Genomic DNA, 15431 nt, shown 5'->3' on the forward strand with positions numbered 1-15431 from the left:
GCAAATGAATTATTAATTATCACTTACCAATGTTATTTTTCCTTTTTAAATTAAGCTTTCCTCTTTCAGAATATGCCGTCACGTTTCTGCGAAAGGTCGCTGCAAACAAAACAAAAAGAAAGATTTCACTGCCATCAAGTTGCCATCTGTACGCATGATTTTAGGGACTTAATATCTATAACATATATCTATTCTTTACAAATTTTTCGGAAACTTGAAACTTCTTTCACGGTGCGTCTTTGAGCTTCGGTGTGTATGTATTTTTGTCGAAAAACGACCTCTTGGCTTGGCGCCAAATAAACCGCAATCTGTTCAACAACTGGGCTACAATAGGGACAATTTTGTAACATTATATTTTAGGATGGTACCACAGCCACGGAGAATGAGGAGTTGTGGATTGATTGCAATATTTGTCGTGGAGGGCGTTGTTTATTATTTCGGGATGGTCCCACAGCCACGGAGAATGAGAAGTTGTGAATTGATGGCAATATCTATCGTAGAGGGCGTTGTTATTTTATCTACTGCACGGTTTCTCAGGGACGTATGATCTCTCTGTGATTTGCGCTGTTGTGTTTCAATGTTCGCACCACTTTAGTAGTTTTACTAGCAGTTGTAGATCAATTTGACACACTGATAAGCAGTGTGACATCACGGCTATGGTTCATCCTGTGTACTGTCTTTGCTGGGTGGTCCAATGTCGCCGTCGGGTTGCTATGCTCTTAGGCGTCAGCGACGCGCTGTAAACTAAGTGCACACATGACTGTGATTGCGCTCACTGTTTGTGGCGGGACTGTGCTTCAACAGAACCTCAATCAGACGAACGCTTTTAGAAGGGCGAAAACTCGACGACTAAACACTGTGATTTGAATTTCACCTCTACAATAAATTGCCGACATAGGGTGTATTAGATATGCGTACGAGAAATATTCCGAACCAATATCTGAACAATGAATAACAATAATCGAAATTGAGCAATCCTGAAATGCAATGGGTTTCGTTTGACGTGCGCTAGCTTTAAGGTTTCAGGACAAGCATTTGTCCCTTACGAACAACTTAAAATTCTCTACAAGAAATTGAGCACATGACCCCGTCAAAGTATATGAAAGCTTTGATATTGACAAACACAGTGATTTGTGATCATGTGACAACAATTTTGCATTAACTCTCGATATTTTCTCATAACGTGAACAAACGCTGCAGCAGCACTGCAATGTTTCCGATTGAGATTTACGTTATTAAAAGCTGTTGCAACAGTCATGCAAATTACTTTTGTGTCTTGTGTTTTAGGATCGAGATCATTTTCTGTGACGCGACATTTTTTTTTTTTTTTTTGGCTGGTGACCGATCCGTGATGGTCTAACGTCTTTGACAGGCCATAACAAAAAGACTTGGTCAGATAAAAGAAAGATAAGAATTCTCTATCTCTCCAAGATAATGTAAGATGCTGTTAATTTCGACCGGAACCCCTGCACCCTTTGTAAGCGGGAAGAAAAAAAAGATTTTTCAGAGGTCACGTGACTCTTATGTGGACAATGATCACTATGCAAATTGTAGCATTTGCCAATATTCAGGCTTTATATAATATATATATATATATATATATATATATACATTGTATACATTTTGTATATATATATATACATTGTATACATTTTGTATATATATATATATATATATATATATATATATATATATTATATATATATATATATATATATATATTGATGACGTGAAAGTTTCTTGCAGAAATTTCATTGTAGGAAAGACTACTGTTGTCCTGCACCCAAAATTCTCTACGCCACATGCACAAAGAATATCCACAGGTACGAAATTCACCCACTTTTCCTGGCTTTCAAGGTATTTTCTCAGCAGAAGCTCAAACAGAGTCTCCTCCGCCGGGTAAAGGTCATCATCGCCGCTCTTCTTGGCGACATCGGCGTAATGTTTGTTTGTTGGCTGTCTGTTCCAGTTGTATTCCGGCAGGAGGACCGGGTAGAAGTCGTACCCGCCGCCGCCGCCGTTGCCGCGTCTCTCCAGCGTGTCCAGACTGCGCAGGTCCGCGCCGTTGTCGTCTGCCAAGTCGAAGCGTTTGCCCAGCTGGGAGCGACTTTTGCACCGTCGAGTCACGCCCATTTTGCAGAAATTGGCGGCGTCGCAGAAAGCGAGGAGGGTCGCCAGGACAACCATGAGAAAGAGCACAACCTTTGCCGACATGTCTTGAGAGGAAAAGAGAGTGAGATAATTAGGTTGGGTAAGTTGAACTCAAGTTACAAAGATAATTTGTGTTCATACATCAACAAGTTCTATTTGCTGAAAATAAAAAAACTCTCCTTTCGACCGAGCACACTCAATACGTATACTGAACAAGAATAAACTGATAACTGCGTGATTTTGCACAGAGAAATTAATAAAAACGTGAAAAACCAGGCCATAACTCTTTACAGAAATACGACTGACGGTACCTTAAGGTGTCGTTCACAAGGCCAAAGTAAAAACCGGAGTAAATAAGAAAAAGGGCGAAATCGGCATCACTGATAGTGATAGCAATGTAATCTTTGTACATCAGAAAAGCTGCACATTATCAATGCTGTCAAATCTATACTGTTAAACAAACGATCGAAGTTTGTCTCAAATTGTCGTCATCAAACCAAATATAATTCATCGAATTTCAACACCGCCTAGAACTATCGTACAATAAAGTACGTCCCAACCCTATAAAAGGCATACATACATACATACATACATACATACATACATACATACATACATACATACATACATACATACATACATACATACATACATACATACATACATACATACATACATACATACATACATACATACATACATACATACATACATACATACATACATACATAGACACATACATACATACATAGACACATACATACATACATACATACATACATACATACATACATACATACATACATACATACATGCATGCATGCATGCATGCATGCATGCATGCATGCATGCATGCATGCATGCATGCATACATACATACATACATACATACATACATACATACATACATACATACATACATACATACATACATACATACATGCATGCATGCATGCATGCATGCATGCATGCATGCATGCATACATGCATACATACATACATACATACATACATACATACATACATACATACATACATACATACATACATACATACATACTAAGGGTAATAGTATATATATATATATATATATATATATATATATATATATATATATATATATATATATATAATATATATTGTGTATGTAATTATGTATATACTATGTATGTATACGTGACCCCATCAGATTGTAGACTTTTTGAACTTGGAAATTTTGCATTTGCTTTATTTTCGTCATCTGATGAAAGTAAATAATTATACAATAAAATACATATGGACGTTTATAAGTAATAAGTCATATTTTTACTGCATATTATATATCTTTTCGTGTGAATATACCAGAGAGAGAGAGAGAGGAAGTTAAATACAGACAGACAGACAGACATATCTACTGTACATTTTCAGTGAAGCTAGAGTATAATATTCTCAAATATTAATAAAATTCTCTTTTTCCTAGAATTGCTGGGCGGTGCTCCATCACCGCACTTGAAAAGAAACAACCGGCGACCGCGATAAAGGCAGTTTTCAGCATCGCACCTGAGTCAAACTTCTTTGGTCGGTACAAATTAGATTTTCACTCTTTGAAGCGGCACCGCCTCGCGTTGGTGTCCTCACGGGGCGAGACCACTGCGAAAACCCGTAACATACAGGGCGAGTGGTTGCTAGGAAACAAAGCGTCCGCGCTGGTGCAGTCGCCGCCGGCATGTTGTCCCAGTAAACAGAGCCAAATGCCACGGCCACCATCATCTGTGCTGTCTTCCCAGAACTGCCTGACGTCACAGACATTTGAAAGCCCCGCCGTTTGCACATGTTTAAGTGATGTAGCTGTTAGACAGCCTTGAGTAAAACGTCAATGTTGACTGAGTCTCTTCTATTTGTGGCAGTGAAATTTTAGAAAATTGTCTTCTGCAAACACTCTCCTATGTTTGCATTTCAATTTGTCAAGTTGTTTGAGCCCAGAACTAAACCAAATATTATTTTTATCATGTTTTCAATAAAATTCAATTTTAGTCCGGAGGTTTTTGTAAGTGGCATACAGCAGCGAACCACGCGTCCGCGTCACTCTCATTTGCATATTTATTGATTTCAGTCGTAACTACATAGATTCCGTGGTAGCGGGTTTGTCAGTGCTTAGCGCGCGATGAGAAAGACTGCAAAAAATTTGCTGTAAGGGAATATTTCCTCGTCGCCACAAACGCGAGCTTACAGTTCAAACCTCAAGACCCTACATTAGTTTTTTCAGCGTTGCCTCTATCATTTTTGTCTCTTGTAGAGTGCCTCCGATTTTCCCAGCGAGGTGACTGAGCAATTATTTCTGCTGTTTTTTGTTTCACTATCGAATTGCCAGACCAGTCTATTATATTGAAAGCTTGTCACAAGCAATATTCACTGAGAGTCTGAAATAATGTGACATGACTAAAAGGCATGCTGTTCTTTCAAAAGCATTCGCTTTTTTTGTATAATGAAAGATGAAGAGCGCTAATTGACAAAAGTTAAGTGTGTTAGAATATGCCACAGCAGACGGCGAATTTCGTGAGCATTGCGAAGAGCGATTTTTAGAATTTGCCTAGCTTCTTGAACATACTTACTTTTAATAATAAGTTAAAGTCTCAGGGCTGGTTCAGGCCAAACATGTGCATCAAACAATTATGTCTTGCTCTCATAAGCGTCCCTGAATGAACAACTTTTGATGGTTACTGAGTGAACCACTCCAAAAAATCACTTTAATTCACGAATCAAACAAACTTTCAAACTAATGCCGTGACGAGAGAGAGAGAGAGAGAGAGAGAGAGAGAGAGAGAGAGAGAGAGAGAGAGAGGCAGACAGACTGGTAGACAAACAGACATACGGAGTGAAGCTCGATTTGTCGTTCTGGTGATGAAACAAAACGGCGGCGTTTGTGTGTGTGTGTGACTTCGAAGCGACCAATGCAGTCTGTTCAACACGTTTTCTAGTAACCTGCACAATGGCCAGCAACGTAGACCCTGTGTCTCTCTGCAAGCCACTCAGATGTTGCTCTCATGGAAGTCTAATAACCGTCCAGCCTTACGGCTGCAAAAACCAGCAAGTGGTGGAATTTAGGGCAGGTGACATTACAACAGTTACAAGACCCTTGATGACGCCGCCTAATGACTAGACCGGTGAATGTACGTCACCAAGTTCAAATTGACAAACATAACATTTCCTGATCTTCAAATGCCAAAGAGTCGTATTTGTTTTTCGAGACACCGCGAATGGGAAAAAATGCCGTAATATCCCTCACATTATGTACATAACAACCCCCATCAAATACCAAAGTGTGTTCAAACAAATTTCACTTTAATGCTAAAAGTAGAATTCTGAAGAGATGTCCTCGCTTTCCAATGTCAAATTCTACCGAACATTACCGTAAGTGTTCCATGGGTTTTGTCTGTTTTTAAAAAGCCATCTTATGACATCTGTTGTGATAATAATTTCTATTTAAATTTGAACACATACATTAACATTAAAAAATTTAGCGTTGTAAACATGACAGTCAACTTTGTGTCAAAATGAATGAAAATTATTGTCAATTCTGGGTTTTTAAGCTCTTGTCTGCTGATGAGGTCTCACAGCTAGGAAAATATTTTCACATTTACAAATGCTAAGTAATCCACACTGTTAAACAAACGCTCTGAGTTTTTCTCAAAGGGTCGTCACCAAAACAAACATTATTTATCGAATTTAACACCTAGAACAATGGTACGTCCCAACCCTGTACAAGTTCAACATCGTAAGTGTAAAAGTAGTCTGATGATTGCTAGATCCATGAAACTTATTTAACAGATATTATTACTTTATACTTGAAGGTATTTGTGTTATATATATATATATATATATATATATATATATATATATATATATATATATATATATATATATATATATATATATATATATATATACACCTTCCAGATTCCGTTTGGAATTTCCGGTTTTTTTTGGACTCATATCTGGTTTGATAACTTTGAGTGTGAATTGTATCACTCCCTTTCATGTGCTATAAAAATATCCAAAAAAGAATTATATCATGCTTTCACTTTTCAAATGAATTCAGTTTTAAATTGCTCTTATGGCCAGATAAATGGCCAGTATTGCCTCAATGGCTGCATTAACAGCCACTATCTAATCACTGTTTACAAAACTGACCGGTATCAATTCACCGGTTACATAACTGGCCAGTTTTGTTTACCCCAGCTAGAATATCTGTCACTGCATTACTCAACATCATATTAATGGCCATTAGGAAATGCACATTATGTTTTACCTCTAGAAATATTGCCATTAATATTATCAATTTGACCTCTACCAATAATTTTGACGGGATGACTATCACATTTTTACTCAGAATATCCCTAACTGAAAATGCATAGATGGCATAAAATGTACACAAGAAGCATTATTTAATCCAGTAGAACGGGAATTCGTTAGACAACATCACAATTCAGTCTCTCGTCATGGGTGGCTCAAGATGTATATTGCTGGGCACTGATCAAAGAGTTATTTGGGTGAATAATATATATTTTATAGAAGTGATTTTAGCTGGAAGGCAATTCTTCTTTTGACCCCTGCTGTAACTTTCCTACTGGCACTTACAAAAGTGCTCGCTGTACTGATATCTCTTAATTTCTTGGTTCCATTTCTTTTAAGAATATGAGGGTTCTCACTATATGCAAAATTTCTGATATCGAAAAATAATTTTTCCATTCGTTCACATAACATTAGCCTATTCGATATTGTCCTATTGATGCAATCATGTTTGATAGTAGAGCAAATAAATAATCACACATTTTTTTAACGCATGTAAACATTTGTAGGGCATTACAAAATTAAGTGCGGCAGTTAATAAAACATCCACAGACACATATTTATACATAGATTCAGACGTTATTTTTATTTTTCTGTTCAAAAAATTAAGCAATTCAAAGTGTAAATCTCATAAAATAGAAAATACCGTTACAGAGTGCAAAACAAAATGTTTTCTTTTACTTTTGGTGTCCTCTTATGGTAGATCACTATAGACAGAAACGAAGAAAACAGATTGAATTTTTATCACATTTACATATAATGAGCGTTATCCAATCTCTTTTTCGTTTGTTAGATTTGCAATGAATATTTTGGTGGCAAATGAAGGCATATTTAAATACAGCTGACTGAGAATTCCTAAATACATATTAATTGCCCGAATATTTTGAACTTATTCACACCTCTGTAACAAACAAGGTCATCAAGACCAATATCACATCATGAAAATGCAGCACAACTGTATTCTTTAAATGTTGTAATAATGTTAAAACCGTTCTGACAAACTGTCTAAAAACAAACGTACAAAGAGTTTATTTAAAGAAGGAAAAATAATAATAAGATTATGTCAAGTATATCTTCACAACGGATACGAAGGCTGTTTTGAGTAGGCCATTTCAAAGCACCTGACATTATTACCAACAGTAATTAGAAAACGTAACTGTCATTCACTGATCTTTAAATATGAACTTTAAAAATTACAGTATTGTTTGCCTTTGCCCATTACTCTTTGAAAGAGTAGTGAGCTAGACAGATGTCTCAGTAAGAACATGCGATGATAGTTTCTGCTCAATATATGTCCCTCTCCATTAGCACAGCTCATCTTTGATGGTAAGAACCTACTCTCTCTCACATCCATATTCATTGTTCATCATGTATTGTACCTGAGGAGAGAAAAAAATAATGAATAATGGTAATTGAACAACTACATGCACACTGTCGTATGTCTTTTGTATCTTTCATAGTTCTATAGGTTGGTTTGAACATATAATACACCTGGGTAATAATACATCTGGGTAAGGTTTTGCCGGATCAATTTTAAGTGATCTTGCAATGTATACCAACTAAATTTTTATGGGACACAAAGACAACATTCATACAGTAAACAGATGAACTAACCAAGGATGCTGATCAACATAGGTCTCCTTATGCTATTTGTAAAATTTGACAAGATAAGCTACATTCACAAATACTGGGGAGCTGGGCCTGGAGGAATGCTGGCGGTTGAAACATTTTGTGGTTAGTAGAGGGGTGCGTTACGATTTAGCTCAAGGTATATGTATAATATTGTGCGGAATTTGAAGAAACGTCATTAGTGCTACACAACTGTCAGGTTAACAATTTTGTGCACAATAGTTTCATAAATTTCTTGCGAGAAAAATAATTCTCTCTTTATTTTTTTCATTGTTTTGGAAGCTTGGCATTTTATTGCAGCTCCAAGCTCAACAAGTCATCGTTGATGACACAGTCCCCACTTGTTAATGGGTAATGTAATTTGATCACAGGTACTTAGCAGATAGAATCTTATTTATTAATTGGGCCTGTCATTAAAATGAGTTCCATTGTGGTGAAAACGTATAACAAATGTGGGGTTGCCATCCTAATTATAAAAGGTCATTAAATAAGTCAAAAAGTAATTAATCGAGAAGATGTTTCAAAATATTTTTGCATTCTATTAAAACACTGACTGATTATCACGTGAACCACATTTTATAAACAATACCAACAAGTGTCAATGAATTGTATTACAACACTGTGAGATAACATCTGTACAAAGTTCATCTAATTTGATGAAGCATTTATAGACATAACTCAAAAGTTCATTACATACTTAAACAAGTCATCGCTGATGACACAGTCCCCACTTGTTAATGGGTACTTTGATTACAAGTCCTCAGAGAGGATAGAGTCCTCTTCATTACTGAGGTCTGTGATAAAAATACTTTGATACAGATGGCGCTCAATGGCCAAGAATGAGTTCTATGGTGATAAAAACATAAAACCACTGTACGCCACCATCCTGATAAGTCAACTAGAAATTAATCAACAGGATGTTGCAAAACATTTTTGCATGCTATCCTAACACTAACAGATTATCACCGGTACCATATTTCATAAAGTTTGATGCAGTATTTACAACTCTATGAGATCAACGTCAGTATCTCGTTTCATCAAATTTGATGTTGTATTAATTTGTGGATATATCACTCTAATTACGATAGTTCATAACATATGCAATTACAAATTAATTGAAATAGCACTGATAAATGTCTTTTTCAATGTTACAGCAATGCGAGCTTAACATCTGTACAACATTTCATGAAATTTGCTGCAGTATTTCTTGACATATCAGCCTAATAACGGAACTTCAATAATTGACATGATACTGCTACATGACGTGAAACAAATTGATGAGCATATGTATGAAATAGGTCAATGTCCTGGTACCAACTTTGGATGATACTGGTGGAAATATGTCTGAGTTTTGGCTCTGTACATGAGAAAATCGTAACAAAATCGCCACCATGCAGCGATATTTGATCTTACTGTTTAAAAAATACCGCAATTATATGGTGTTGCTCAGTAAATAAGGTCTGAAACTTTAGGTACTGAAGGTCAACTTTAGCAACATGCATAGCAGAGAATCTTTCTACCATGGATGTACAAAAATAGACATCCATGGTTTCAGCAGATCTGTTAATATGTCACAGTTCATAAAAAATGACAGGAAATGACCAATTAGCTGTTTCAGTTACTGCTACCACTCCCAAACATAATAGGCACCCTGCATACAAATAGGTTAAAGGTCAAAATTCTCTTATTCAGATGTGTGGGCTGATTCAGTTCACTGCCACCACTCCTGCACACTTGCAGTATTTCCCTTTTTTCTTACCTCATTTGCACATTTTTGACACTTATGTGTTCATTTGAACAAATTCACATCTCAACCCCTACATCTACCTGTACACCAAATACTGAGACGGTAGCTTTGGCGGTATGGGAGCCTTTGTGTGTGACGGACATACATCCGCACATACATACCAACAAATATACAGACATACAGACGCCACTCAGACTCATCATATAAGCTCTTTTTGGTATTTATATATAAAACCAAATATGAGCTAAAAATTAACACGTATATGTATAACATACCAGTAAGTCAATGTCCATGTACCAACTTTGAATAAAATCAGTTGAGACTTGCCAGAGTAATGGCTCTCGACATGAAACAACCATAACAAAATTGCCACCTAGTGGCCATATTGGACCATATCGTGAAACCAATCGACGTACATATGTATAACATAACTCAATGTCCTTTTACCAACTTTGAATAAATTCCCTTGATACGTGTCTGGGTTATGGTTGCGGACATGAAAAAATCGGAAAAAAATTGCCATACGACGGCCATATTGGATCATATCACAAAACAAAATCAATGTGCATATGTATGACATAGGACAATGTCCTTGTACTAAGTTTGAATAAATCGGTGAATAAAATCGGTTGAGACGTGCCCGAGTTTTGGCTAAGGACATGAAAAAATTGTAACAAAATGGCTGCTATGAAACAAATTGACATACATATGTATGACATAGGTTAATGTCCTTGTACCAACTTTGAATAAAATCGGTTGAGATGTGCCTGAGCATTATGGCTCAGAACATGAAAAAATCATAACAAAATGTTTAATGGCCGCACTGCAGCCATATTGGATCATATCACATAACAAATTGACGTGCATATGTATGACATTAGTCAATCTCCTTGTACCAACTTTGAATAAATTCGCTTGATACATGTCTGAGTTATGGCTCTGTACATTAAAAATTTGTAAAAAATGGCCGCACGGTACCCATATTGGATTGTATCACAAAATAAATTGAAATGCATATCTATGACATTGGTCAATGTCCTTGTACCAACTTTGAATAAAATCGGTTTAGATATGCCCGAGTTATGGCTTTGTACATGAAAAATTGTAACAAAATGGCCGCACTGCAGCCATATTGGATCGTATCTTAAAACAAATCAACGTGCATATATATGATATAGATCAATGTCCTTGTACCAACTTTGAATAAAATCAGTTGAGATATGCCCGAGTTATGGCTCTGTACATAAAAAAAACTTGTAATAGAATGGCCGTCTGGCGGCCATCTTGCACCTTATTACAAAACAAATCGCCTTGCATATGTATGACATATGAAGTAATCCTTGTACCAAGTTTGAATGAAATCGCTCCAGGCATCTCTGAGATATTGGCGTGAACGGACGGACGGACAGATGGACGCACTGACACACGGACATGACAAAACCTATAAGTCCCCCGGACATGACAATGCATAGTGTCTTTCTCCACAATTAAACCAATGTGAGGTCAACATCTGTACCAAGTTTCATGAAATTTGATGAGCTATATCAGCTGACTTACGAAAATTAATTAAATATGCAAATCAGCAGTTAACAGTTAATTTCATGCCATAACACTACTGGGAGATCAACTTCTGTACTACATTTCATCAAATTTAATACAGCCTTTCTAGAAATATACTAATTATGAAAGATCATCGAATATGCAAATTAGCAATCATGTGACTACAAATACACTACAAATACACAATAGAAGATTTCATTGTACTTTGAATATATCACATTGGATCATCCCTAAGAACATGTCAACCAAAGCTATCTGATGATTAGTTTTTTGGAGAATAAAATTTTCTGACCAATTGCCCCAAAAAATAAAATTTGCAGATTTCATCATAATTTCAAAAGATCAAATTTAGTTCATCTATAGAAACCTGTATACCAAATTTCAAAGCTGTTGAACAGTACTTTTTGAGAAACACATTTTTTAACCAAAATGGAAAAAATTGACCCAAAAATTCAAAATTGCAGATTTCATCATAATTTCAATAAATATTATTTAGTTTATCTATAGAAACCTCTATACCAAATTTCAAAGCTATCAGATAAGTAGTTTTGGAAATACACATTTTTTGACCAAAATTGGCAAAAATTGCCCCAAAAATACAAATTACAGATTTCATCAGAAATTCAATATATATTACTTAGCTCATCTGTAGAAACCGGTATAGTAAATTTCAAAGCTATCAGACCAGTACTTTTTGAGAAACACATTTTTTGACCAAAATGGCAAAAATTGCCCCAAAATTACAAAATTGCAGATTTCATCATAATTTCAATAAATATCATTAAGGTGATCTGTAGGAACCTGTATACCAAATTGCAAAGCTATCAGATGAGTAGTTTTGGAAACACACATTTTTTGACCAAAAATGGCAAAAATTGCCCCAAAAATACAAAATTGCAGATTTCATCATAATTTCAATAAATATCATTTTGTTTATCTCTATGAACCTGTATACCAAGTTTCAAAGCTATCAGACAAGTACTTTTGGAAATACATATTTTTTGACCAAAAATGGCAAAAATTGCCCCAAAAATACAAAATTAGAGATTTCATCAGAAATTCAATATATATTAGTAAGTTCATGTATAGAAACCTGTATGCCAAATTTCAAAGCTATCAGACCAGTACTTTTTGAGAAATACATTTTTTGACCAAAAATCGCAAAAATTGCCTTAAAAATGCAAATTTGCATATTTCTGCACAATTTGAACAAATCTGAAATAGATCATCCCTAGGGACATATGTACCAAATATCAAAGCTATCTGACTGGTAGTTTTGAAGTAGAAGATTTTTAAAGACTTTTTAACCAAAAATGACAAAAATTGCCTTAAAAATACAAATATGCAAATTTCACCACAATTTGAACAAATCTGTCTAAAGTCACCCTAAGTAAACTGCATATCAAATTTCAAAGCAATAAGACAAGCTTTTTCAGAGAAGAAGATTTTTTTACCAAAAACACCAAAAAATGCCCCAAAAATACAAATATGCAAATTTCACTACGATTTGAACAACCAAAGTGAGCTGCATATAAAATTTCAAAGCAATTGGACTTGCGGTTTCAGAGGAGAAGGCAATTGTTGACGGACGACGACGACGACGGAAAATCAACCTATTTGATAAGCTCCGCATCGCTGACAGCGGAGCTAAAAACACAGTTTCTAAAAATCATATTTTTTATCTACATAACAAATGTCAAATCAGTAAGTACTGCGGTTCTCAAGACATTTGAGTGGACGGACGCCTCAAAAACGGACATACATACATACATACATACATACATACATACATACATACATACATACATACATACATACTTATGACGAACGCTGGACGAATACCCATCCCAATAGCTACTATAGACTATAGTCTATAATAGCTAAAAATGCCCCAAATATACAAAATTGAAGATTTCATCTGAATTTGAATACATCAGATTTTGATAAACCTTAGGAACCTGTATACCAAATATCAACGCTATCAGATCAGTTGTTTTTCGATAAAAAAAATGACAAAAATTTGGGAAAAATTACACATGTTAAAATTTCAATTCAATTGTATAAACTTGACTGCGGTCATCCTAAGGAACATGTTCACCAACTTTCAAAGCAATCGTAAAAGTGATTTCAGAAAAATCTTTTGACTAAAACCTGAAAAGATTACCCCTACTTATTAGGGCAATAAAAAAGAAACATTCAAATTTCATCCCAATTTGTACACACCAAATTTAAAATACCTAAAGGAACCTGCATGCCAAGTTTCGACCCCATCTGACATTTCGATATAATGTATTGAAGTTAGGTTCGGCAATCTTTTAATTTTTATGGTAATTATTGCCTTTTTGCCCAAAAAACTTTTCTCCAAAAACTACTGATCTGGTCGCTTTGATATTTAGTGTACAGGTTCCAAGGGTTTATGTTAATAAAATATATTCAATTTGATATTCAGATGAAATCGGCAATTTTGTATTTTGTGGACAATTTGTTTTATTTCTGGTCAACAAATTTGTTTCTCAAACTTTACCAGTCTGATTGCTATGAATGTTAATATGGTATATTGAAATTAGGTTGAAATCTGGAATTTTGAAATCTGGGGGCAATTTTTGCCATTTTTGGTCAAAAATTTGTTTCTCAAAAACAAATGTAAACATTGGTTGCATGTTATGTATTTCTGTCTATGTCAAATATTGTAAATGAAAAATCAAGAACAATTTGCTGTGTGCTTGTAAAAGATAACATATTTGTTGATTCATAAACTGCCTTGTAGAATTATTGTCTTAAAATTATCATAGAAGTAGAAAAGGAAAAGAAACTTATCAAATTGTTGTTACACAACCAGCCTGAGTGCCTGTAGACCTATATTTAACAATTTTATCATTACATTCAGCTGTTTGTCATATTTTTATCACTCTCCATTGGCCAAGACACGCTTGAGGGACTATGTCATCACTCTGTGCCAATCTGTGTATGTCAGTCTGTCTGTATGTATGTCCATGTTCCATACATCTGTTGGCTTGTTTTAATTACTATATGGGAGCAAACAGTGACATTGTCTCTATTTTTATGTCATCTAATTGTTGTAATGTTATTAATAATTTAACAGAATCTAGAACAATTTTGTCACATTCCATGACTTTTATCCCGATCTAAATGTGTGTGATTTGTTGTAAAAAAATACCACAATGATACGGTGTCGCTCACATTTGATCAGAATTGGTACATACCAGCATGGGTACCAAAGATCAATAATAAAAATAAATGTTGTTTCAATTTCTTAAATGCCCCGAAATACTTTGAAGTTGTCCTAAAACTTTTAAAATCTAGGCTGCGTTCACAAATAACGATTAGGGGGAGGGGGGCTGGAGGAAACCTCGATTGAAATCTTTTTTTCAGATCCCCCTAAGTACTCTAAAACATTTTCAAATGCCCCCCTCTATGTGGTCAACATTTTTCAAGTCCCCCCCAACTGTCACAGGCCCGCATATTTGTAAATGATGTGAGCGCAGAAAAAATAAATATGTAATGCGCCGTTCTGCTCACCGGTGTTCAACACTATCTGCACTTTGTATAGTCATAGTCCAAAGGCAAGTTCTTTAAATGCAGCAGTGATTTTTTTAGATTTATTGGTCTAAAAGCCAACTTGAGTTAATCCAACTCTGGCCAGGTCAACTGCTCTTGCTGAAGAGCACACAAAATGACAATCATGAGAGCGTAGGCAAATTGTGAATTCTGGCTAATTGCTATATAGCACAGTGACCTACCAAAAATTTGTTTCAAATCTATAAGACACATATGAATGAGATGCTACTCAAAATTGACAATACTGGAAGGTTAAAATATTCAATCAAATAAAAACTTTAATCTCTGTACTTTTGGGTGTAATAATTGCAAATTTGGTTCAAAAATAAATAATTCCATTTGGTCACATATTTTTGCTTTTTAAGTTAGTCCTTACTGTTCAAAGTTTTACTTCTGTATCATTTTATAACAAGAATGTGAAAATTTAGAAAATCGA

The 15431-nt window shown here is 35.3% G+C and overlaps 1 protein-coding gene across 1 annotated transcript in view; it reads right to left on the minus strand.

Annotated features, from left to right (window-relative positions):
- LOC139129490 (uncharacterized) overlaps nucleotides 1-15431 on the minus strand; it is a 76745-nt gene that overhangs the window by 1730 nt on the left and 59584 nt on the right. Inside the window, exons 2-3 of the mRNA XM_070695124.1 lie at nucleotides 1841-2216; nucleotides 28-99 (exon numbers count right to left, since the gene is read on the minus strand). Of these exons, the coding sequence (XP_070551225.1) occupies nucleotides 66-99; nucleotides 1841-2214 (408 nt within the window). The 5' untranslated portion in view covers nucleotides 2215-2216 and the 3' untranslated portion in view covers nucleotides 28-65. The remainder of the gene's footprint in view (nucleotides 1-27; nucleotides 100-1840; nucleotides 2217-15431) is intronic.

This window comes from Ptychodera flava, chromosome 3 (assembly GCF_041260155.1).
Source record: "Ptychodera flava strain L36383 chromosome 3, AS_Pfla_20210202, whole genome shotgun sequence".
Classification (NCBI taxonomy): Eukaryota; Metazoa; Hemichordata; class Enteropneusta; family Ptychoderidae; genus Ptychodera; species Ptychodera flava.